The 26434-nt window shown below is 42.9% G+C and overlaps 2 protein-coding genes across 3 annotated transcripts in view; one reads left to right on the forward strand and one right to left on the reverse strand.

Annotated features, from left to right (window-relative positions):
- PTER (phosphotriesterase related) overlaps positions 1-17089 on the forward strand; it is a 34585-nt gene extending 17496 nt beyond the window's left edge. For both annotated transcript variants that reach the window (XM_090047209.1, XM_090047210.1), the window contains exons 3-6: positions 4944-5426; positions 7744-8009; positions 12497-12637; positions 16407-17089. In XM_090047209.1, the coding sequence (XP_089903335.1) occupies positions 4995-5426; positions 7744-8009; positions 12497-12637; positions 16407-16623 (1056 nt within the window). In that variant the 5' untranslated portion in view covers positions 4944-4994 and the 3' untranslated portion in view covers positions 16624-17089. The remainder of the gene's footprint in view (positions 1-4943; positions 5427-7743; positions 8010-12496; positions 12638-16406) is intronic.
- Positions 17090-17394: 305 nt separating this feature from the next.
- Positions 17395-25200, reverse strand: C1QL3 (complement C1q like 3). Its single transcript, XM_090047211.1, has 2 exons — positions 24305-25200; positions 17395-20233 (listed from the first exon to the last, which is right to left on the reverse strand). Exons 1-2 carry the CDS (start codon positions 24890-24892, stop codon positions 20054-20056), a joined length of 768 nt encoding a protein of 255 aa, XP_089903337.1. The 5' UTR covers positions 24893-25200; the 3' UTR covers positions 17395-20053.
- Between the last annotated feature and the right edge of the window lie 1234 nt (positions 25201-26434).

The following is a 26434-nucleotide window of genomic DNA, read 5'->3' on the forward strand; positions in this document are numbered from 1 at the left end:
CAGGCAGATCTAACTTGAATTGGATAGTCAGCTATGTTTAGTGTTAATATAGCAAGTATACTTAAGAAAAAATGGGAATTGCATCTAATTCTGACTTGTAGAGATTTAGACTAAACTTCAGAATGGATGCCTTTGATAGGGTCCAACTTTGACAGTCACCTTAAGGAATATCTTAGTCACCACCCATTTATGCTTGGAGAAATAACATAACATGGTTTCATCGAAATTAAGTTAAAAAACTAACGTTCTAGATTCAGCCATGTCAAAGAAATGCTAGTCTGATCAAAATACTTTGCCAGTGAAACTAAGTCCACTGTAAAACTGAGTCTAAAATTCTGCTGTAAGAATTCCTGCTGTCCAGTGGCCAAATTCTGTTTTCAGTTGCACTGTTTTACATACAAAGGATGTATGTATTAATTCTAGATTTAAAGCAGCGTGTTTGTATAATTTGGTCATAATTTCACAAATACAGAAGAAGACTCACCACCAAAATCCCCACTCAGTGACGTAAATAAGGTGCCCATACACAGGCTAATTTCTTGGCATAAGAAAGGGATAGTGAATGTTGGGGGATACTGAAAAATAAAATGAGAGTACCAAGCAAGTAATATTCAGCTTTGGTGCCAAATATGTTCAGCTGGTGGCTCAAGCTGACAAAATTTGACAGCTGCTGGAGAGCAGAGAATCGTAAATGAACATACAGTGGTTGTTATTTAATAGGAAACATTTATCTTAATCTGATATTGAGTTTATCACAATAAAGGATGGTGTTTTCCTTTGCTTGGAATGTGGTATTTTTACATTGTCAAAATGCTGAGATAAAATTTATTTTATCAGATGAATGCTTTGTTTTAAAATACCACAATGATCACTGTTGTGGACATAGCAATCAAACAGGAAGATGAGATGAAATGCTGGACCACAAAATGACAGGATGCTGAATACCATACAAGTGCCAGGGAAGCACTGGCTGGCTCAGAGGATTAGTAATGGATACGTAACCTTTCACCTTTAGCTCAGCTTTTGCAACTCCCAACCCCTGTCCACAGCCAAGATACCCAAAAGTCCCAAATGCTTCCCACATAATTTTAAAAAAATCTCATCTATTCACTAATATCTGTAATGCTACTGCAGAAATCTTCAGCACACACAGAAAATGGAAAGCATATAATAAATTTAAAATAACTGAATTCAATACAAAAATAAATAATGTGGGTCTTTCATTGATTATACCCTTCATTTCCAATTTTAACTAGGTAAACATCTCCATTCTTGAGATATTCCATTCTCAACATATATACCAGTGAACTTCCAGCTTGTCATATAAACCATCAGGCTGTTGCTGCTAACCTTGGGTCCCAGTTACAATCAAGCACGTACTTGCCTAATGTACAGCAGAAAGATTTGGGCCCAGTAAGATCTAGAAATATTGGATGAAACTCACAGCCACAGAAATAATTAAGGAACTGAAGGGAGCAACTAATAAAGAAATGGTAAAAAAATTGAATGTATAGCTAAACTGAGCTATCATAACTGCTTACAAGTATCAGAGAGGTATAAATGCTGAAATGAGAGAGCAGATTTGTACAGTTGATTCAATATCAACTAGATGAAATTCAAACTCCTTGTTTCGATACTCCTTATCTGATCTTGGTTCTCACTGGGCTCATATAAATGAGATGTAGGCCACTGTAAACTAATAAATGCCACCATAGGATAGTACTTGTAAACAAAAGTACTATCCTGTGGCAGTGTTATTTAGTAGGGCTGTGTGAAGCTTCAGTAGCCAATTCGATTCAGAGGAGATTTGGCTTAATTCAGCAGCCAAATCTCCAGATCTGAATTGGGAGACCCATTGAAAGGTTTGAATCTAATCAGAAGCCTCCGAATTGATTCGGAGAGATTCAGCGCCAATTTGCAGATTCAGCCATAGACTATACAGGCAGCAGTCCTCCACAACACTGGACACAGCTGCCTCCAGCTGATAAATCTGTTGTGGTGGGCATATGAGGGAGGGAAGGGGGGTTGGGGGGGCACATATCAATGCCCCCACAGTGAGGGAGGGATTGGGGTTGGGGCTGGGACAAGCTGCCCAGCCGGGGTGGGAGGGGGGGGTCACAGGACTCGGGGAGGGGGGCTCCCACCTCTCTGCACTGCTGTGCACCGCCGTTCCAGGACCTCCTCTTCTGGCAGCTCTCACCACCAGTCTGGGAGGGCGTGGGAGCAGGCGTGTGCCCCCAGATCTGCGTGGGGTGGGCTGGGTCGAGCTGCGCTTTGGGAGGCTAGCCCCAGCTGCCCACTGCCAGGCTGCCGCGGGGTGGGTGGAGCCAGGGCTGCACTCTGGGCAGCTAGCTCCAGTCGCAACCTGGAGTGCAGCCCTGGCTGTGCCCCCCCCCACACAGCACAGTGGAGTGGGGGTTATGGGGGTGCTGTAGCCACCCTAAAATTCCCCATAGATCCTGCCATCAGCCCTGCCCCGATCTAGGTGCACATGCCCGCCCCCATGCCCTGCTGCTGCTCACCCAGCTGGGGCAAAGCCATGGCTTGTCCAGGAGGCACAGGGAGGCTGGGGAAACAGCAGGAGGGCATAACCCCCACTCCCAGCACCTTCTGCCACCCATCCAGACCGCAGTCCGGGCCACCCTGTCCCATGCAGATCCAGGAGCACACGCTTACTCCCATACCCTCCCAGACTGGGGGTGAGAGCTGCTGGAAGAGCAGCTCCCAGACTGGCGGTGTGCAGCAGCACACAGTGGTGGGATCCCTCCTCCCTGAGTCCTGTGCCCCGCCCTGCCCCAGCTGGGCAGCTTCTCCCAGCCCCAATCCCTCCCTCACTGTGGGGGCATTGATCTGCGCCCTCATGCCCCTTCCCTTCCCCCTCCAACCACCACAAGACTTACCAGGTGGAGGCAGCTGCATCCAGTGTCATAAAGGACTGCTGCCTGTGTAGCAGGGGTGGGCAATTATTTCGGGCAGAGGGCCACTTACTGAGTTTTGGCAAGCCATTGAGGGCCACATGACAGGCAGCCAGAGGCAGATAAGTGTTAATTTTCTAATTTTTTAGGGGCCCTACAGGGCCAGATAGAATGGCCTGGTGGGCCACATCCGGCCCACAGGCCACATTTTGCCCACCCCTGCTGTATAGTCTAGGGCAGGGGTGTCCAACCTTTTTGAATCTGGGGCCAGATCATGAACTTTTATCACCTAGTGGGCTGGCGAGCCATATTCAAACATCCTCTGTCCTGGGCCAGAGAGACCCTTCCTGTACAGCCCTGCTGCACCTGCCTGTTACTACGAGGTTCATGGTAGCTGCTGGTGGGGAAGAAATAAATAGCTCCCATCCCCATCCCCCGAGCAGCGCAGCCCCACAAGCCGGCGCTGCCCAAGGGGGGCCAGAGCGAGGCGGCCACTGCACTGTAGCCCCTCACCTGCCTGCATGCACAGCCCTGCTCACCATGGTGCCCAGTGGCCTCTGTGCTGTGAGCCCAGAGCGCGGGGTCCGGCAGACACCGGCTCCTGCCGCCTCGCCCCACAGAGGTCATGCCAGGACCCTACCTGCCTAGGCCCCCCCTGGGGCTGTCCTGCTGACTGCCTGCTCCAGGCGCCACACCCTGTTCCCGCCCCACAGCCACCAAGCCCAGTGGGTCCCAGGAGGTGAGCGGGATGCTGGGGGCAAGGGGCTGAGCTGGAGAGAAGTAAAAGCAGGCACTGTCCCCACTCATCCTGTCAGGTGTGGCTGGGGTAGCCAGGCGCCATGTAGCCCTTGGGGTGGCGGTGGCGGGACCGGGTTCACATGACGAGCCCAGCCCTGCGGGGGTGAGCAGCTCCCCTCCGCTCCCCCACCTGCCTGTCCCGAGCGAGGGACCTCAGGCCTCGGAAAATGGCTTGGTGGGCCGTATGTTGGACAAGCCTGGTCTAGGGCCAAATCTCCGAATCGGCACTGAATCTGGGGATCTGGATCAGCCAAATCAAATTGGGACAGTGATTTAAATCACCGAATTGAATCACTGTCTCTTCAAATTGGCTGAATCCGAATTAAATACTTGCTGCTTTGCACAGACCTATTATTTAGTATGCCACTGCACATGTGTAGACACTGACGGGGCTGGCTGGGGCACAAGGGTGCCACAGTGTGAGGGCTGCCCAGTCTCTCTGCAGCACATTGAGCTGGGCTGAAGTAGCCCCAGGCTGGCAGGCTGACCCCTGAGGCCCCCTGCCAGCCAGGGCTGCTCTGCCCCAGCAAAACATGCTGCAGTCCCAGGCACATGTGTAAACCTGGCACCCAAGAGCAATAAACTCTGGCACACACTGTGCTGGAATTTATTGTGTCACACTAATTTTACATGTAGATGTGCCCACTGATTCACTCTTTTCTACTGCTGTTACCCCACACAGGTGCAACTGTACCTAACTTCACTCAGCCAATAATGCCAGCAGTGGTGCTATATTTTTCTGCTCCCTTGCAGTCATCTCTGCACATTTGAGAGCTACACCCTTTCTGGGCTGATCAGCAAAGCTGCTGTCTTTTCCTTCTTTAATTTCCTTATAAAGACCCAGTTGTGTCACAATTCCCATAAGATGTTAGTCTGTAAAGACAGTTTATTAACATGTATTTGTACATTGCTTATAAGCAAACAAATGTAACCAAGCATTAACCAGAAGGGTGGTCTAGGATAGGAAAACAGGAAGCAGTGAACCAAAAGGAAAATTTAGGCTGAATATCAACAGCAGCTTCTTTGATATAATGATGTCTGCTAAAATGTGGGATGGTTTCTCCACAGCAAACAATGGAAATTACATCCCTCAAGTCATTTAAAACTTGGCCCAAAGGGTTTCAGAATATGTGGTAGAAGAAAAGTACATTGCCATTGTGCATGTGTGTGTGAAGTGAAGGTACTTTTTCTATCAGTTTTTAACCTTTAATTTTCCTTCTTCTTTTCTAGCAAGCCATTTCTTGGCATTTGGATTTTATTCCTTTTTAAAATCAAGTAAGAATGTCTTCCTTGAGTGGAAAAGTGCAGACTGTACTGGGCCTTGTGGAGCCTACCCAGCTTGGCTGCACCATGACCCATGAACACTTAACAATGAGCTACAAATGCTGCTTTGTACCACCTTCTTCAGATCAAGAAGCGTTGTCTGAAGGGCACATGGAGATGAAGAACTTGTTCTGGATTAAACAGAATCCCTATAGCCATAAAGAGAACCTCCTTCTGTATCAGGAAACAGATGCTGTAAAGGAGGAACTGTTACATTTTAAGGCAGCAGGTGGTGGAGCAATAGTAGAAAATACAACCACAGGAATAAGTCGAGATGTGAAAACTTTGAAGAAACTTGCTGAAGAAACCGGAGTTCACATTATTGCTGGGGCTGGATTTTATGTGGATGGCACTCATTCTCCTGAGATTCGGGTTATGTCAGTGGAGCAGGTAAGCACTTAAAAACATATAACGAGTCTACACATAACTCAAGAGAACACTGACAGAGTAAGGAAAACTTGACCAAATAGAAATAGAGTCAGTTCTTAAAAACTGAAGAATGCAGTAATTCCATCTTTCAAATTCCATTTTCTTTCAGGGGGTTGTTATAACTAAATAGTAAAAAATGATTTTACATGTGTACATCATCCTGGTACAGCAGTGACTATGTTTTTCTTCTTTTGTATAAAATATTTCCCTTTCATGTCCCTTCTACCTTCCTTGTCACTCTTTCCAATTAGTTTTCCCCTCCCACCTAATAATTTTAAAAAGAAAATAAAAAGCCTTGTATTTAATAGGACCTTTGCAAAAAGTCAGTCTATTTATGCAGCCTCTAGAATATATCACTTTTCTTTACCCTTTTGGAACAGACTGTTTCTTATTCTTTGTTTGCCTAATAGTAAAAATAATAGAATCTAAGTATGGATGAGCTCTATTGGTACTTCCATAGTAAATATCCATTCAGCTGTTTTTAGGATGATACGTTGATGGGTAGAGAGAAGGCAACTTTCTAAAACAAAAGAGAAATGAGCAGCCTGAAGATTGTGAATGTATGGATCTCAGTAGAAAGTGAAAATACCTGCTACAGAGGAATCAAATTAATCTTTAAAAGAGAAGCCCAGATCCTCAGAACGTGTAAACTGAAGTCAGCATCTTGACTTCACTTGAGCTATGCTGATTAATACTACCTGAAGGGCTGGTTTAAATTTGTGGGACAGGTGGTGTTTCTCAAAATTATGCATGTCTTTTTTGGAATTTGCCAAACAAAATATGTGGGCCAAAAATAAGAGAGTCCCCTAAAGCAAAGGTTTCCAAGCTCTATCCATTGACTGAGCCTCAGGGAATAGTGTAGTCAGCAGTCCATTCCGTGATTGCAGGATTAATTGCAGGAGGTAGAAGTTAACCTCAAAGGACAAGTGCTTATACATTTGCAGTGATTGATCAATAATTCCTCATGGATGTTGATAAGAAAGCTGTAGTCTGTTTTCTACCTAAGACACAGCTAAATCATTTGACTGTTTTGTTGTTACTTAGTTAAAACAATGGATGGACTTAGCATACTTATCAATTCCATAGTTACTTAAACCTGGCTAAGGCTGCCTATATGGCAAGTTTGCTGCAGAAATTATCAGACTGTCAGATGGAGTACAGAGAGGTGTATGTTGCCTGTACGTACTAAGAATAGGACAGAGCCCAGTTGCACATAGGAGTCAATGTATGGCTACAGTGCCAAACTACTAGGGCTGCTGTTGTAACAGCAGGTCATAGCTCCATTGACTTAAGTTTCCAATAGCTGAGGTCTTACGCTGCTCTGGATGGAGAGGATGTGTGTGTATATTGATGAGATGGGGTTAAATTAATTACAAGCATATTTTATATTTAAATGGATTTGACTTGCTTGCTGATGGCCTAGTTTGTCAGTTAATAGCCACTGAGTTAAATCTAGTAAATTACTCTTGCCAGATCTTTCCTCTTTCATGTTCATTTATTTTTTCTAAATTGTACCCTAAAATCATGATTCCATATTAAATATTCAGGTTTAGCTATTGAATATATGATAGGAAGCACTGCCTGTTCTTAGGGATACAAAAATGGCATTTAGAAGCTTAACTACCTAATTTTCTCTGTAAATCATTGCATCATTTGTGCTTGCAAAATTACAGGCTTTGAAATTCTGGTTTGGAAAAATAAAGGGACAAATTTTGTTCTCAGTTACAATTCTGAACTCAGTGGAATTAGTCTAGATTTACACTGGAATCCGTGGCACAATATTTGCCCCGTGGTCTCAATGACCAGAATCTAAACCAAACTTTGTCTTTCTCCTACCAAAGTGATACTGATTCCCTTGTACTTTAAGGTCTTCTAAAAATATAGACTGTACACTAGTTTGACTTAAAAGAAGTTTTAAAACTGCTTTAGGAGGTATCTTACACTATATTTTTACATTGTTTAAACTATATTAGTTTAGAAACACCAGTATGTTTTGAATAGAGATCATTACATCAGTACATAATTTGTGGTTATGCTACCTCTTAGTTAAGCCAGTGCAGTTTTGTGGGTGAAGACTCTTACATTAGTGTATACCCATCTTACATTGTGTGATCTTGCACCTGGCACAAGGTGCAAACCACATATAATTAGGCTGAAATTATCTGTGATCACAGCTGCAGCAGTTACTACAGGAAGTTGGAATTGCATCATGAACAAAAACAGTACTACTTCACATGGACACTGGTTCCCTCATCTCTTTCATTTTCCCTTGTGTTAGCTTACAGACATCATTGTTAATGAAATACTGAGTGGAGCTGATGGAACCAATATCAAGTGTGGTGTGATAGGAGAAATTGGTTGTTCTTGGCCCCTGACTGAGAGTGAAAAAAAAGTGCTTCAGGCCACAGCACATGCTCAGTCACAACTTGGCTGCCCTGTCATCATCCATCCTGGGAGGCATAGTGATGCACCTTTCCAGATTATTCGCATCCTACAAGAAGCTGGGGCTGATCTTTCAAAAACGGTCATGTCTCACCTCGACAGGTAAGGGGCTGTTTTGGTATTATATTTCTGCAGTGATTCTAGATGTGTTTCTTCTAGGAATGGACTGTGGGGGTTTTGCCTTCTCTAGTGGGGAGACATGGTCCTTTTGTTTGATTTTCTTAAGACAAGACATGGACAGGGGTTTCATCTCTCTGCTTTACCTGTTTGCAAGTTAAGTTGTTCTTGATTTTATCAGGCATTGTGCCTGGTATTTGTACATAAGGATTGCTCCTGGAGTTTTAATAGGTTAGACAAACATTTCTGTGGGATGGCTTAAATAGGGATGATCCTGCCTTGAGCATGGGTTTGGAATAGATGACCTTGTGAGGTCCCTTCCAGCCCTACTTTTCTAGGATTCTGAAAATGGAATTACTTTGGATTATGTAGCAGATTCAAACCATTTAGTTTATCAAATGTTTTTAATATCAGTACAAGATGTGAATCTTTTAAGAAGAATTAAAAGAATCAGTCTTGTATATGGCAATGTTGAGACTAGAGAATTGCTTATGTAATGCCTGGTTATTTTCCACTGAAGTTAGTGACAGCCTGGATCAGGCTCTTCATCCCAGATTCTCAAAGCTGTTTAGGTGCTAACCTCTTATCAATTTCAACAGCAGCCACTTAAATACTTTTGAGGATCTGGGCTTTAAACCATGGTTGACGTGGGCCAAGAATTTTTAAAAAATCAGGTTTCCATCCAGGGGTTTGACTTCGTTGGACTCCAAGCCAAACACTAAACCACATTCTCCAAACTTGGTTACCATCCAAGACTAATACAACTTTAAATAAATCTCAGCCGGATGGTAGATAGGTCTTGTCACAGAGAACAAGATGTCAGTTCCTTTAGAAACACACAAACAGAAGCTGTAATACACACACGAAATGGAAGAGACACTGTGCTGTCCCTCTGATTGAAAAGCACAGTCTGTTTGGCCAAGACAAGGTTATGTGCCCTTGTATAGTTCACGATCACTTGGCAAATATCCAAATATTGATTTGTATGGCCAGCCGGTAAATGGAAACTGTTTTTGGTCATATGACTCTCAGCACTGGGATTGTTTATTCCTATTGAGGGTGTTATATGAAGATCTCTGTCAACAGCATGTTCCACAAGATTGCAACTCAGACAAAGACACTAAGTACTTATACCAGAACTCTGTTTTATGCACCTATATTTGGGGGATATTTGGGAGAGTTTAAATACTACTTTGATTCCATTAACAATCAAAATTTGTATTCAGTGATATGCATGTATGCATTTATCTTCTGTAGATCTGTTTGCTTGTTTTTTCTTAATAAAAGTAATCTCTGCCTATGAAAATACTCTGCACTTTGCTTAGCCACTTCAGTACAGTAAGGTAAAAAGAATCATTTTTCAAACATACTGTACCTGATTCTTTGCTCACCTGTACAGGTACGTTAGAGTCAGTGAAATTCTGTGGATGGGGGTGGGGAATAGTATAAGCAAAGGGCAAATTGAGGCCACAGATTTCTAAGTGTAAGCATCAGCTGAACAACCCTTAATGCTTTCTGGTTTTGTTACATCATTGCATTTCACACTAAGAGGTGCAGTTAATATTCATCAGAACACAGAATCTGACCTGCTTTGAACTTGAAGTTAATCTCTGCATCAGGATGTATGTTTCAACAGCTTGGGCCCATCTCTGGAAAAGGGAATCCATGTGGGCATTGGATTCCTAATCTCTTAAAATTCTGGAAACATTTGATGTTCAGAATTCCATCCCTGTCTTTATTCAAGGTGTTACAGTACTGTTTAGGTGAGCTACAAGGCTAGCTACCATGCCTTACATGTTTTTCAATACAACTTTTCATTATCTACTGTGTTGAGGTGGGGTAATAGAAGTGTGACATTTAGGAGGGCTAGTATATGGACACCCTTTTATTTCCTGGCCTCACTGACCCAGCAGGGTGCTTCTGTTACATAGCCAGGTCAGTGTTCATTAACTTCAGTGGCTGCTGTTAAGATATCCATAGTATAAATGAAAAGCCTATAATGGATAATACTCTCTATATTAGATACAGCATGTATCATCCCCATAAGAGCCAACCACTAAACATAGCTTTTGAAATAATTATTCCTGGCTGTGACAAAGCTCCTGTGAAATATGGCATTTAAAAAAATAAGATTGCCATATGCCCAGGAATCAGCTTCATTCTTTTGGCTACTGCAGCCCTGTGAACTGTGCAGTGCTGGAAATGAAAGATGCCCGCCTTCTGCAGTGCACTTGAAAGCCTATTTGGTAGGAAACTCTTATCCTGTATAAACTGTGAAATGTATTCAAAAATAAAGTTTTTTTATTATTAATTACAGTTGGCAATTCTGAAACTCCTGCTGATGGCAGAATTGTTTGAACAAGGGTTTCTCTCTCTCTTAGCCCATCTGTTCCTCCTACTTGATCCTGCTGTTAAGTCATAATATTGAATTTGTGACATCAGTCATTTCCATAGCAACAGACTATGATGCAGTTAAACAGAGCAAAATGATTTTGTGACACGAGGCAGGAAGAGAACTGGGGTGTTATGAGTGAATGTTCTTGCTATAAGTTATCTGTGCTTCTGATGAAAGAACATAGAAAATTGTTTGTCAGTTGCTTTTAGTTAAATGTGTTTCCCCCCAGTCCCCAAGATTGCCCCAGGTGAAAAAGTCATCATTATAACTATATCAATAGATTTGCAAAGCTTTTCTGGAATGCTTGGAAATGACATTTCCATAAAAACCACCAATATATGGCAGGAAGTTGTTGATTCAGTAATTACCAGTTTTCTTTGTGAAACAGTGCTCCAGCAGTGTGGCTCTTGGGCCATGTCTGCACTGACAGTGGGGGGCAATCTTAAAATTGTCCTAAATCCACAGTGTTGCCTGCAAGTCTATACCAAGCAGCAGTCTATCCCAAACCTGGATGCTCTACTGATCTTCTAAGTTTGAGGGAGACCCCACTACTGTTCATCTTTCAGCCCACACTTTTCTTTCACCTTGTTTGAAATGTATCCACATGCTGCAGTCTGCAAGCACAAAAAATCTGCAGACTGCAATTCCACATTTCCTCATTTCTAACTTCTGACTGTTCTGCACCCACTTTTCCTCTTTACTGTCTGTACTCAGTTTACATATTCCCAGAAAGTTTCCACTTTTCAAATAAGAATGCAGATGGCTTTAGTTTAGGTTGCAAGTTGCAATATAGATGAGTATGGCTGATTGAGAGTGACCTCAGGGCCAACCCTAAATATCAGTGCAGATATACCCTTAGAGAAATGCTGCTTGTGCACGTATCTGGAGTACTGCGTCCAGTTCTGTGCGCCCCACTTCAGAAGAGATGTGGACAACATTGAGAGGGTCCAGAGGAGGGCCACCCACATGATCCAGGGACAACACGGCAGACCCTACAATGAGAGACTGCAGGACCTAAACCTGTTCAGCCTTCACAAAAGAAAGCTGAGGGGGGACCTGGTGACTGTCTATAAACTCACTAGGAGGGACCAGAAGGGTTTGGGGGAGACACTGTTTCCCCTAGCGCCCCCTGGCATAATAAGGAATAATGGACACAAATTATTGGAGAGTAGGTTTAGATTAGACATCTGTAAGAACTACTTCACAGTTAGGGCGGCTAGGAGCTGGAACCAACTTCCAAGGGAAGTGGTGCTGGCTCCTACCCTGGGGGTCTTTAAGAGGAGGCTTGATGCCTACCTAGCTGGGATCATTTGAGCCCAGTTTTTTCTCGTGCCCAGGCAGGGGATCGGACTTGAAGATCTACAAGGTCCCTTCCGACCCGACTTCTATGATTCTGTGTTCTGACTAATTCGTGCTGCTTTACAATTCCATTACAAGAAGTGGGACATTAACTTAAGGAGTCCTGGCCAAATTCCCATATAGGCCATTACAATCTGCCTGTCTCAGAACAACATTATCTTTACTTTCTGTTGGATTTCATGTTCTGTCCAAAACCAATGTGAAGAGTTGTGGTGAAATACTGCAAATTTTTAACCCAAAAGATATCTGCATTTTCACAGTGAATGAAATAAGATGTAAAGATTATTCGCAGATCTCATTTTGTTCAGGTACAATCAATTGGCTCAGTATAGGAGTTCCTCTGACTAAAAGCAAATAAAAAATTCTCTCACTAGTTCCTTTTTTACGATGCTTGCAAGTACGTAAAACACATTTTCTTCTTTCTTCCATTAAGGTTCATTATGACTCTGCCTGTTCCGCTGTTATTTTAACTGTTTAAGAAATACATTGCATCCCAAGATGTTCAAGGTGGGAAGCAGAGAAGCAGGGGGGGAAACAGCATAACATGTTGGCCTAAGTTTTTTAATGAATGGGCTTAACATTTTTCAATATCTTTAGCTCCTTAGAAGTAGGAGTTACCAAAATTATATCTAGCCTTGTGCCTGGCACTTTTTCTGACACAATTTATAATAACGATTGCTTTTGTATAAGTTTATGCTGTATTTTATATTTTCTTCAGGACTATATTTGATGAAAAGAAACTGCTGGAGTTTGCTAAACTTGGATGCTACTTAGAGTATGACCTCTTTGGCACAGAGTTGCTCAATTACCAGTTCAACCCAGATGTTGATATGCCAAGTGACAATGAAAGAATTGCAAGGTACCTACTGTAATGCAGTGAAGTTTTAATAACAATATGGCTGCTGAAGTAAAAGTTATTGGCATGCAAGTATTGAGTGCAACTTGCTTCATGGCATGACAGTGTTCCTGTCATCTCTGTTTCCTCTCAGAGCCAGAGTTTTACATTTTGGCTTTTTTATTTTTATTTTTTTTAATTACTAATAGTTTGGGAAAATTTACTTCTAAGCTTCATGCATATTTCAAATTTTATTTTTCTGCATCCCTTTCCTCTGTCATTTTGGCTCTGCTGTTGCTCTTCCTTGGCTTCAGGTTCTTTAAGGAGATATTATGAACACTCTTTAAGGAGATAGCAAGGAGATATTATGAACACTCATTCTCTTACCTGTCACATATATATCTGATGCTACCTTTGACTCTTTGTCCCTGGAATCTCTCTGATGGTTCATACTGGAAATCTCTAACATTAATTTTAATCCTGCACTGTACTAGTAAATTCTATCATGTTGTATCATGGCTTTTCATGCCTAGACTCCCTAATGTTATCTGTGAAATGTACAATCCATTCTGTACTTGTCATGAATGTAGAGCTCTCATTGAAAACATTGGGAGGTATGCATGAAGAAGTAGAGTATAACAGAGCATGCAGTGTTCCTTAATCATAGCAATTTTTTTGTTTGTTTTCATTTCATCCATAATATTCCTCCCTTCCAGCCATAGCCATGCCTCCTTAGCACCCTGGCACTCAATGACAGTGACAGCAGGTTTTTGTAGGAAGAAATACTCCAGAATTGCCTTTCTCTGGGTACAGTGCTAGTGTGTGTGTGGGCGGAGATGTTGGAAAGGCCATTAAAAACTGTTTCTTGCACTTTCACTGTGTTTATGCAGGAAATAAGTGACAATGGCAGTCTCCTCTTTTTTTCTTCATTTTTAGTAGGCTCATGTTTGGTTTGTAGTCACCAGAAGAAAGCAAATCATATTGATCCTTATATTTTTATACAACCATTCAAAGAGGAAAAGGATTTCCAGGCATGTCCATGTTCCAATCCAAACAATATAAACAACAATATAAATGCATAACTTTGTATATTCACTCAAATACATATATTCCTGTAGGATAGATGTGGGGGGGGGGGAAGGGGGGGGGGTGTGTGTGTGTACATATACATACATATGCATGTTACAGATCTGTAGAGTAGGTGTAGATTTTTTGTGGTCATTTTCCAGGAAATTTAGGGAGGAGGTAGGAAGGTTTGTTTTTTTTCTTGCCTGCCTGGTTCTTAGGCTGCTTATGTCAGATACCCTAAATAAACTCCTTCCAAATTTGGTCTCAGTCAGTGGTTTTCATCTTTATGAAAGTGTCATGCCCTTTCCTCCACAATACTTTACTTCTATGTTGTCTTGTCTGCTTTTTCTTGCTCAGATCTGGTGATCTAGTACTGCTAGTTCTTGCCAATCAATCTTCTCTTCCACAGTCTGGTTTAGGAGTAAAGGACATGATTTGCAGTGTTGCCAGCTTAAACCAACATCTTAAATTACTGCATTTATTTTAATGAAAACTGCCAATTTTCATCAAATCCTTGCATGCATATTACATACAGCATCTCAACTGAACATTTTATTTTTGCTGAACTAAACATACTCCTCCTCGGAGATATTCTTCCTTACAAGCTGCCTCCTTTCCAAAAGCTAAGAGAAAAACTTTTCTATTTTTATCATTGCATATAAACAGAGTTACTTACCAGACCAATACTTGCTTACTCCTGAATCAAAGCACAGAAACCATAGGTCCTACAGAGATAAGCAACAACTGAGAAATAGTTTTGCAGATGTCCTTTATGCCTCTGTAGTGGAATTAGGGATCCAAATACCTTTGAAGATTGGAGCCACTGTCACTTCTTACTAGCAACAGGTATAGTTGTAGCACTCAAGACATGAGAGACAGAGTTTTAAGTGCTTGCTTCGATTAATGTTTGTTTATACAGACTGGAAACACTCCAGCAGAAGAGACTGAGAAAGACCAACTGTAGAAAGTCCATGATGTTTTAGATAGGACCCTCAGCAGGGGTGGAGGGAAACCTGGATTCAAGTGTCTGCTCACAGAGCAAGGATTGACACCTGGATCTATTACATGTTAAAGAGAGTACTAACAAGTAGTAGGCAGTTCTAAGAAAGTGCATGCATTGGTCCATCTAGTTGTCTTGTGCACTGGTTGCTCAAGAACACCTACAAAATTGGGGGAACCAAGGAAATATGCTAGGGTTGATAATCCTGTTTTAGGAGCTTTGAACATCTTTGTAGTTGTGGGGTGTGTCAGACCCATGACAGGTCCTACAGAGATAAGCAGCAACTGAGAAAAAGTTTTGCACATGTCCTTTATGCCTCTGTAGTGGAATAAGGCATCTAAATACCTTTGAAGATCCGAGCCACTGTCACTTCTTACTAGCAACAGAGCTAACACTTGCAGGAAGATCCACACCTGAGCAATAAGCTGACAGGTACGACACAATGGAGAAACATGTTGAATAGTTTCTAAGTATAGTAAGATTTTAATTATGGAAATGCACAAGATTTTTACCTTTGTTCAATTAAGAACTAGCCCTACTTTTTCTTCCACAATACTTTGTGAGCATTAAAGCTTCCAAAACCAGTAAGACAAATGTGGTTCTGCCAACTGGAAGCAGGTCTGTGGCATTACAGCTACACTACTAGAGAGATTATCTTTGCAGATACATCAGCCAAGGCAGTAAGCCACAAAGATTTCTATCTCAACTTGGCTTCCCTCCCTCCATGTGCTAGATATTTGCTGATGTTACTGGTTTTGAACACTCTAAAAATCAAAGAAAGCACCTATTAGTCTATCCATCTCACTGACATTCTCCATAAATAGACTTCTCTGGATCAGATATTACCTGAGTGATGTTGCTAATGGAAAACAGTAACTCTTGAATACTTGAAATTTCTCCTGTTATTCCAAATAGAAAGCCACCAAAACGGTATAAAAAAAAGACATTCAACAGCCTGCATCAGACTTCTGTATCAACTTGCCTGACTTCAGTACAGCTGCAGCCATTTATATGAACTAAGGAACAAGCCTGAGCTCCAAAGAATTGCTACTATTCCTTCAATTGCTGCAGAATAGTGGACCGATAGTAATGAGAACAGCTGTTCATAATTAAGTGAAAATTCTCCAAGATGTTTGCTTCTTAGACTGGAACAGCTAGCTTTACATGTTTTATTAGTAAAAAAACTCCCATACAAATAGATTGAAATGAAATTAAGGTAAATGATTGCTCTGCTTACATGAAGATGTGCAAATAATTTGGCTATGGTCAGCAGGCAGAGTTAACCAGACTAACTGATCTTATAAAGGGTCATGCATAAAGGAAATTATTTAATCCTATGGTTACAAATTGTAGATGTTAAAATAAATTAATTTTGCAGAAGACTTTAAACAGAACACAAGCCTAAGGAAGTGTAAGAAATCTTGATGAGACTGCTTTTCCTTACCAGCTCTTCTAGAGGTGTGACATTAACCTGCTTTCAAGGATTTTCTTTTCAAAATGGTCACCATATGTTTTGATCTAACTTATGATTAAGATCTAGTTTATATTTTTGCATCTTTTGAATATCCAACAATCCTTCATTTTTTTTACATGAGAGTGTAGAGATATAGCCATGTAAAAAGTTTAAATAATGTTTATTTCTGTATTACTACCAGAAATCTGGTATTACTACCAGAAGTCTGTAAACCCTTTACTGACAAGGAAGTATGCTTTGTATCTTTGCAGGATTCGGATGTTGATTGATGAAGGCTATGAAGACAGAATTCTAATGGCTCATGATATACACACTAAGAACAGATTGATGAACTATGGAGGTCATGGATATTCACATATCCTTAAAAACATAGTTCCAAAAATGCTAATTAGAGGCATCTCCCAAAATAGAATTGATAAAATATTGGTGGAGAACCCAAAACAGTGGTTGACCTTTAAATACAGGTAGATGTTAAATATTCACATCTTGCTTTAAAAAAATCAGATTACATTTAATAGAGGGTCATTTCACATATAGGGGCACTGGGGAAAGCTTAATAAGCCACCCATAGCACTGATCATCACTTCTTTTTTTAAATTAGAACACGAAGTGGAAATTGCCTTTGCCTTAAATGACCTTCTAATAATCTGGTCCTGAATGAGTTACTGGTCTTGAGCACAACTACAGAATTTTTGCAAACAAATATTGGAATAAGTGTTCCACTGAGCAAATTTCATACTGTCATCACACATTATTCATGATTTTACGTTCTTTGAAAATACATCAGCTGTACTACTTGACAAAATTTAAAGTGTTTCAAGTTAATTGCCCCCCCTCTAGAGTGATATGATGTTCCTTGTAATATTGATGATCATGCTAATTATCCTGCTGTTCTTTAATTAATGCTTGATAAAGAATATGGCATTTTAAACTAGCTTCTACAAAAACAGAAGATTACAAAAAGGAAGATTTTAACGTTTATAAAAAAGTACTTTATCTTTCTTAATTAACAATTCAAAGAGATTATTTTTAAATGAAAATGTGAAGAATATGTGGAAAATATTTTTGAATAAAGCAATTTGTAGACGAGTTTAACAATCACTGTTTTTTGTTTTAGAATGTGTTTTAATTGCAATAAATCACTTTTGAACTTTTGGAAACTTGCATATGACCATGTGAAATACCATGCAAACCAGTTTCCTTTTGTAAAGATGCAATACCAAAAGTCAAAATATATTACATAACACAATTTAATGAGGAGTTGTAATTAAAACAAAGGCCATGAGATAATCAGTTTACAAATCAGTTTGTCAAGATATGAATCAAAACATGAAATGTTTCCCTTACATGATTTTTTCCAGTTAAGTTTTTGTTCTTTCCTCTAGACCTAAACAGGGGATACTTATTTCTCCAAAGAAAAGGTCACGTTTATTAGCAATGGCAATCTGATTTCAAGATCTTGCTTTTTCAAATTTATCCATCTTTAGGTGTCCTCTGGTGGTAAAGTCTTTCTGTTAACACCTTGGTGAAAGAGTAGTACTAAGTATAAATGATTTTTTACTAGATACATTGCTGTTTGATATCTACATAAGAAGTAGCAAAGCCTTGCTGCCAATCACTCTGTAGTGAGTGTAATTACCAAACGAAAGACCTGTGAAATGAGCAGATGTGAAGTCAGTTATGTCCATTATAAAATGCATTGTGTAGTGGAAAGGCCAAAGAGAAGTAATCACTGCATTTTATGTATGTGATGAGTTGGTGTTGTGTCATAGGGATACTAGCAATGTTTAATCAAAATGATGACAAAATAAAAAGGCAGTTTTGAAGCATTATCTTCCCTTATGAAAATACAGATGTGCTGCATTCAAGATTCTTTTACTGAGCACAGACTATTTGGTCATGTTTTTTTAATTGAATGCCTGCTCAAAAGAGCAAGAGACCAGAAGAATAGCATGGTCTAGTTAAGCCTTACTCATGTAAACATTAAACTCATTTCTAGAGCAATTTTTCATCTTTAAAATTTGTCTAATCTTACCAAGTAATTCATGGTAAAAAGTATGACAGATTTTTGACATGTTAGTGTATGATAAACATCTATGTGTGGACATTTTTTACTTTGTAGATTAGAAAAGGCTTCCTGTGGAGATTATGGAAAAATGAAAAGTACTGGCCTCTATTATTCCCTCAATTTGTACAAATAGTACCATAATTTTACCATGAATGTTATCTAAGTTATATACTGTATCAGCTGCAGTAGGAAGCTAATTAATTATTTTTCTCTCTCAAACATTATCTGTTAAGTTGCATATTCCAGCTGTAATTTTACATGAGATTAACACTTGGTAGCACCAATATGGGAGCAGTTAAGAAAATAAATGCCTTATACATGGTTTAGAACAAATATCCCTTGTCAAGACAGCATTACAGCTACTGCTGATTTGAAAGGGTTTTTTTATAATTATAACTTAAAACCATGTGTTGAACAATTTAATTCTCCAGTCCACTAATTCATCATGTGGATTAACCTACTTTAGCACATACATATATAGATATATACTTCTATGTAGATATATATTTAAGAAAAATAATATTTTATACACACCTTTTTTGCATTTGAAAATCTGCTTCCTTGCATAAGTGGTTTTTATATTTGGTAATATGCTTCTTGTGTTAATTTCAGTCACACCTCATGACAAACTAATAAAATACATTTTTAAAATGAGCTACATGACAGCATGGTTACATGGAGTCAAATCACATGCTGCTCTTTTGTGCGAGTACCTCCACAGAATTCAAGGAAGCCTGTTGCATAAGTGAGTGAGTTGAGCAGGATTTTGGTCCATGATATCCCCACAATGTCCTACGTAATGACTCCCAGTGTGCTTCTGCAGTATGTTGAGCCATAAATAATCTTTTTGTTAAAAATAATACCTAACTACAGATTTACACTAAAGATTAATTGCTGCACAGAAATTATTCCAGCCTGGCCAGCAAATGTGGATGTTAGACTTGCTAAATAAATATTTACACAACAAACCATCAAGAATGGGTTTGTAGAATTGTCTAAATATATATTTACACATGTTTACCTATTGAGAGCCAAATCCCGTTCTCACTAAAATCAATGGGAGTTTTGCCATTGGCTTCAGTGGAAGGAGGACTTGGTCCAAATATAGTAGACATTTTATGTCAATTCTTATATTTTTAATGAATTGTTCCCTTCATCTGTCTGCCTGTCTTTCTCTTTTAAAATACAACTAAAGGGAGGAGAGGAAATGTAAACTGCTTTAATAGGCTGACATCATGTCAGGAGTCTGATGTACACTCACAAATCAGGAAAATTCAGTTAAGGCTTGAAACCAATTGGCTTCTAATTCTAGATAGAAGGATAACAATAATACAAGGCAAACAGTTCCTTTGGAGAGAAGAAGTATATTTCAATTACCTCTTCCTTTTATTGTAAAATCATTCCTCACCACACTATGAGTGGACTCCAAGCATCATTGTTAGCAGGTAAGTCACAAGGATCAAAGCTGATGTATGGATAAAGCGGCAAGATCATAACACATCAAAGTATCATATATACTGAAGAAGTAATTCAGTGTCTTTAGATTTTTTTCTATAAAAAATTGATCTATATAGGACTTCATTCACATGGACACTAACAATAAGGAGTATTTGCTTTGGTGGTAGTGGATCACACATCTGTTTAACTTGCTTTATAATTTTTTAATATAAGAGTTCTCTGTTGGACAGATGTGAGTCAGGTAGCATCTGATTTTCCCCACTACTGAGGTGTCCCATGGTCGGTCTCCACCGGGGTTCCTGATTCACTGACATTTGCCACATGAATCCAGTGCTTGGACTCAGAAGTACAAGCTTAGTTTTTGACTCATCATCAGTCAGCATAAATAATAAATCCAGAAAACGTGCTGTATTTGTTGTTGTTTCCTCCATGTGCTTTTCCTCCATCTAATTTTATGTAAACTTCATCTCCTGGCTCCAAATGAAGGACCACACTGTTACTGGCATAGTCGTAGTTCTGATCAGCATCCTGAGCAATTGCACTTGCTCGAACCTAGATAAAATATATAACAGTGTTTGGTTAAGAAAGTCATGTTCCTTGCATAGTGGAATTCAGTCATATTTAAACTGCCTGTTTTGGCACACACTTAATTCCAGCTCAAGCATACCTAAATGCCTCTAAGCTGTAGTTTTCATTTTACCAATAAGCTCATTATTTCTGCCTGTTACAGAAATGATTCACAGCATAGTGATCAGGTCCCCCACATAGTAAAACAATTGGTCTGAGTAATAAAAGACTGCTCACACATCGCCAGATGCTTTGCCCCTGGGGAAAATAATTTGAAATAAATACCTTGATTCCAGAGGCTTAACTCTAATCCCACTTCAACTTTACGCTGGTGTACCTTTAACTTCAATGGAACTATTCTTGATTTCCATTGGTATGAACACACAATACGGCCCTGTTACTATTGGCCTGGAGTTTGTCCAGAACTGATCTATGACTACAGCAGGTGGAGGATCACAGTGCAAAAACAAAAACCACAGCACCAAATAAAAAGGGTCTTGCTGCTTATGGGCTTTAGGTCCTTCTAGTAGATTTCTCTCTGAAAAAGTATTCTGATCTTAATGAAAGACTGAAGATGAATGCTATCAGTGGGTAAGCAATCCCATTCATTCTGGGAAATATTGTGACATATTTCACTTATTAAAAATTTGATTTCCACACAGCGCAAAAGATGCACATTGTAAAATTATCTCAGTAGCAAGCCCATCTGTATTTAATTTCCAATGTGTGAAGTTTTGGTGTAGCTGACTCTGCGACTTTTAGTCATATGTAATTTTGTATTGTCTTTTTTCCTTGCCGTTTGGCTACTGATTTGATTGGACACTATTAGTAAACTAGAAGGAATTCAGAATGAATCTCAAATTGCACATAACATTCATTACTTCAAAATTATGTCACATTGTCAACAACAAGTAATTCTCCAGATCGTTTGTACATAATTTGGTCGTCTTTGTAAAATATTTAAACTTATTTGTGTGAGATTTATTTTAATATTACACATCATCTGCTTTGTCGCTTGTCCCTATTCTAGCCTCGTTGTACAAAGCTGTAAGTGATTTAGTGGCTTTGCAAAGCTGAACTAAGTAATAATGCATGCCTTGGCGTATAATATGCTGGATTTTTATCTGTTCAGAACTGAAAAAAGGAGCTATAAGTCACAAATTGCAATGCATTCCTTTCAAAGTTTAAATGATAGATTTTCAAATTAAATTTTCATGTGGTATGATCTCACATTAATACTGAAATGTTAAAAAGGAGATGGCTCCTTAGCACGCTACCTCTCAAGGTATTATGAAGCTTAAAGATCATGTAGGGAGAACATTCCCTGTGCATCACATAACAAGTGTGAGAGGAGCTTAAAGGATTTGTAATTGTTTTGACACCGTGCAAATATAAACTGCTACATTGTATGGCGGGCGATATAGTGCGTACCTATGTTTAAGATTCCCTGGTCCAAAAGTATGTTTTTTATTATTGATGTAAGCCATAGCCATCAAAGTGCAGGGCACTGCCCAGGATTAATGACCACTATGGTCAGTTGAATGGTCTGGGCCATTAAACCCAGAAAAATCCACCCAGAGAAAATAAGGTGTACTGAAGTTGTTATTGGTATTATATGGGAGGAGAGGGGAGAGAGAGATGTTAAGGTGTGTGGGTTCTTTTATACAGCTGAGGCAGAATGACTTTTAGAGAGCTGACCCTGCACACTGACAACTCAGTTTGTTTAAATTATTTCCAAATTTTCCAAATGTTGCCTTATTGGATTTCCACTTTGCCACTTACTGGATTTACCTAATATTTGATGTTGCTGTTGATATCTACTATAAATTAATTAATGGCTTTTAACAGTACATGGTCGTCTATGTCAGTGGTCTCCTAAGTGGGGTGTGCGCACTCCAGGGGGTGCACAAGATGATCCACTGGGGTGCGGGAAGAAAATATTCGACTTCTATATATATTTAATTTTTATCTAAAAAAATAAGAAAGAAATTAGGCTTTACTAATATTTAATATATGGATTGACACAGGCGCCCTCACTCGGTCTGTATGTCAGACAGTCATGCGTCACGTGTTTATAATTTATAAATAAATAAATATACATATATTGGGGGTGCATGCTCAAAATTTTTTTTACTGATAGGGGTGTGCGATCAAAAAGATTTGAAGACCACTGCTCTATGTTGTTACAAAAGCTGTGTCTGGGTGTTGAATATTGTCAAGACCAATGGATATTTCATTGCTAAGGTGCTAGGTAGTACTCAGTGACTAAATTCTTCTTTGAGTAGGCTATCAAAATCATTTTCAGGACAGACTACAGGAATCTGTAAAGATTATTTTCATTTTTATGTAGTCACAAAACCTTGTCAACGCTTTAAACAGGCCGTGTGTTACCTTTCAGGTTTTTCCCTCCTTTGTTTGGGAAAGCCAATGTAATTTCTTATTAAAATCTATGAAAATGGTCTCAGAAGAGTTCTAAGTGTACTGCTATAAGAATGCAAATGTACTGCAAAATGAAACCATTAATGTAGTATACATTTCATAAGTTGTATGACTGTCCACCTCATCATTTTATAAAGGTACACTGGGACACTGAAATTGCAAGCGTGAACTAGCTAAGCTATGTGATCTCAGCACTTCAATGTTTAAGCTCTGCAAGTATTAAGAAAGGTAGCGTGTTACACTGAAAGGGTTGAGATTCTTTATATACATTGCTGTGGAAGGATTTTTTTCCCCTGTAATCTATGCACTTTCCAACATGAATATTTTTTTTCCCTAAGGAACCCCACAGGACATATAGCACCAAACCATTTTGGTTAGACTCCCTTTAGGAATTTCATTTGATAATGTCCAGGCTTTCTCACAAATACAGAAAGTTAACTGCTGTCACATTGCATCAGCCTTCAGCGTTTCAAGAACAAATCTCACTCAGAAAGTCACTGTTGCTGTAAGGCTACTCACTAATTTCAATAAATTGTCCTGATATTTAAGCTTAAACACTATAGAAAGAATTTACCCTTCTGATCTTCAAACAAGACTCTCCCCACCCCTTTCCATTCATTCAGTGCAAGTTTAGTCACTCAAATAGTTGGAGCAGTTCATGTGCGACTCGGTTTGAGATTTATAATTCGTTGACTTCATAGACATATGCCCTGCTCCCCTCATTTTTTCTTTTTCCTAGCTTAAGTTGAATGCCCAAATTTCAGCTAGTTCTGATTGCAAATATGGCAACCTCGCTATATCTCTGCATCTCTCCTATGTGAAGGAATCAAATGAGTCGTCCTACATTTTGCCTTGTTTCACCAGTCCCGGCTCCTTCGGTGAGGCGGTGGGTGTTGACCGAAGCCATTTGCTAGCGCAATTAATTCTTGCCAAGGCGCCCATCGTTTTATTGTCGCGGCTCTACCGAGGCACCGCAGACAAAAGGTGAAGTGGCCCCGCGGATCCATGCGCTGCCCTCTGATGCCCGACCCCGCGAGCAGCACAAGGGCCGGGCGCTGGCTGGAGCCGCGCGAGGGCCCCGAGAGCAGCGCGCCGCGCCGGCCGCCGGCTGCCCGGTGCCCCCAGCCCTGCGGCCGCGGGATCGGCTGTCGTGCTTGCCCGTGGCCGCAAGGATGCCCCAAGCCCCGGCTCCTAATCCCTGCGCTGGGAGCCACGGCCACCTGTTGGCCCCTTTCCCCCCGCGTGGGAGCGCGCAGGGAGGGGAGCGGTGCTGGCTGCCTCCCTCGCGCGCGCGCGCGTCCCCGTCCCGCGCAGGGGCAGCCCGCGGCCTCCCTCCCCGCGCCTCTGGGCCGCTCCGCGGGCGGCAGGCGGCTGAGCGCAGGGGCCCCGGCAGCGCGGTGGCGGCTTTAGCCTAATGCAAACGGACGGTGCTGCCTCCACCTGCCGCTTCCCGCCCAGGGAGCCCGAGGCAGCCTCGCTCCGCAGCCGGGGGCGGCTCCCGCCGGGGGAAGGAGCTGCGGCCGCCCGCCCGCCCAGGCACCCCTCGGGGCTCGGCGCGGCACCGCGGCGGCCCGGGCCCCGCGCCCCGCTCCCGCCGCCCGGCCCGGCCCGGCCCACCTGGTTGTTCTTGCACAGGTCGGCCCACATGCTGGTGCCGTCGCCGCCGCGCATGAGCACGTGGTAGGTGAAGAAGTAGATGCCGGGGATGGAGCAGGTGAACTTGCCCGTGGTGGGGTCGTAGTGGTTGCCCAGGTTGGTGACCACGTCGTCGAACTTGAGCACCTCGTAGCCCTCGTGCTGCCGCTTGAGCCCCGCGTAGAAGGCGATCTTGGGCACGGTGCTGTAGGTGGCGGCGCTGATGGCCCCCGCCGCGTTGAGCCCCGGCGCCCCGGGCGGGCCCGGCAGGCCCTGCCGCCCCGGCTCCCCCTTGTCCCCCGGCGGCCCCGCCGGGCCGGGCGGCCCCGGCTCCCCGGGCGGCCCGCGGGGCCCCGCCTTGCCCGGCCGGCCCGCCTCGCCCTTGGGCCCCTGGATGAAGGTGGGCAGCGACTGCATGAGGCCGCGGTCGGGCGTGGCGGCCGTGCTGGGCGCCTTGGTGCCGCCGTAGGGGTCGCAGACCATGCGGCAGGTGCCCAGCATCTCGTAGTGGGCCGACGTGCCGGCCGAGCTGACCAGCACGGGGATGAGGATGACGAGCAGCAGCACCATGACCACCCCCAGGGCGCCGGCCGCGATCAGCCGCCGCCTGCTGCCCACCAGCCGGCTCAGCGCAGGGCGATCCTCCTGCCGGCCGCCTTTGGACAGAATCTTGCTGGTTGTGCGGGGACCTCTCCGAGCCGAAAACCCGCCGCGCCCGGCGGACCCGCTCCTCCTCCGCCTCCGCCCGCCGCTGCGGCTCCCGCGGGACGCGCCCTGCGCCGGGCCCTGCCCCTGCCCCTGCCTCTGCCCGCCGGGCCGGCCGCTCGCCCGCACCTGTGGCCGGCGCTGCCCTGGCGCGCCGAGACCTGCAGCCCGCGCCGCCGCCTCCGCCGCCGCTCACACTTTTATGCTCCTGCCGGCGATCGACTTTTTTTTTGCAGACGGTGCCACTTCGCATCAACTTTCCCGGGAACTCGCTCCTCGCCTCCCCGCGCCGCGCTGCCCCCCGCCTCTCCCTGGGCTTTTTTTTTTTTTTCCTTCTCTTTTTTTGTGTGCTTGCTGTTGCTTGCAGTGACAGCAGCTCCCCGCAGGCAGCGAGCGGTGGCTGCAAGTTGCCGCGCGCGGGCAAGAGCCTCCCTGGTGCCCGCGAGCGCCTTCCCCTCCCGGCCGGTCCCGGCGGAGCGCGGCCGAGCTGTGCTGAGGAGCGCGCGAGCCTGCCCCGTGCCACCTGCCAGGAGAAGAGGAGGCTGCCAGCCCTGCCGGAGCAATTTATAGGCACCCAAAAGCGCAGGGGGAAAGGGAGCTGCCTTGGCATCTCATTCCGGCATCTGCTCCACGCTTCCCACTCACGCAGAGTTTGGCATTACCCTGACAGTGCAGGGAGGTTTTTTTCCTCTCCACCCCCCCTCCCTCCTTCCTTCCCTTGCTCACTGCACAGGGATGAGCAGTGAAATCGTGAGCGCTCCCTGGCTCAGCCTGGCGGCTCGCAGCTCAGACTGAGGGGAAGAGCCGCGCTTAGCCGGGCTTGGCTCTTCCCTTCAGGTCGCTGAGGCAGAATCAAAAGGTCACCCCCTGCCATGCTTTCACGTCTCCCCGAGGCTTTGCTCACCCTGAGAGCATGGCATACAAGTGCTCTGTGGTGTCTGGTGGGAGCCCACTCTCCCCTGCTCCTGGTAAATGGCCCTCCAGCCCTCGGCCCAGAAGGCCGAGTTGTCCCCATTACCCCTAGAGAGATCAGGAAGGGGCAGTTTCTCTGTGGGCCCCACCGGTTGCTTCTAACCAGCTGCCCTCCTCCTGTCAGCCCGGCACTGTATTATGGTGCCATTCATCCCAGAAGCCAAAGGCAAATCTGCATGGCCCAGGCCCCAGAGAAGGGGCTCTGGTGAGGACGGCTGAGGAGAGGCAGAGTTTCTGTTGCTCCCTGCCCCCAGCACCATCCCAGCACCACCACTCTCAGTGTGTGAGCCAGGTAGTGAAAGCCTGGCCCTGTTAGCAGCAACTCCCCTGAGAGAATATTAAGCAAGTTTCCCGCTCACAAACGTACAAGGTCCACGAACAGCTCTTTAAATAAACAAACAGAATTGATTCCTAAATCATACTTTGGCATTCAGG

Source organism: Crocodylus siamensis, chromosome 5 (assembly GCF_052110815.1).
Source record: "Crocodylus siamensis isolate JL-2025a chromosome 5, ASM5211081v1, whole genome shotgun sequence".
Taxonomy (NCBI): domain Eukaryota; kingdom Metazoa; phylum Chordata; order Crocodylia; family Crocodylidae; genus Crocodylus; species Crocodylus siamensis.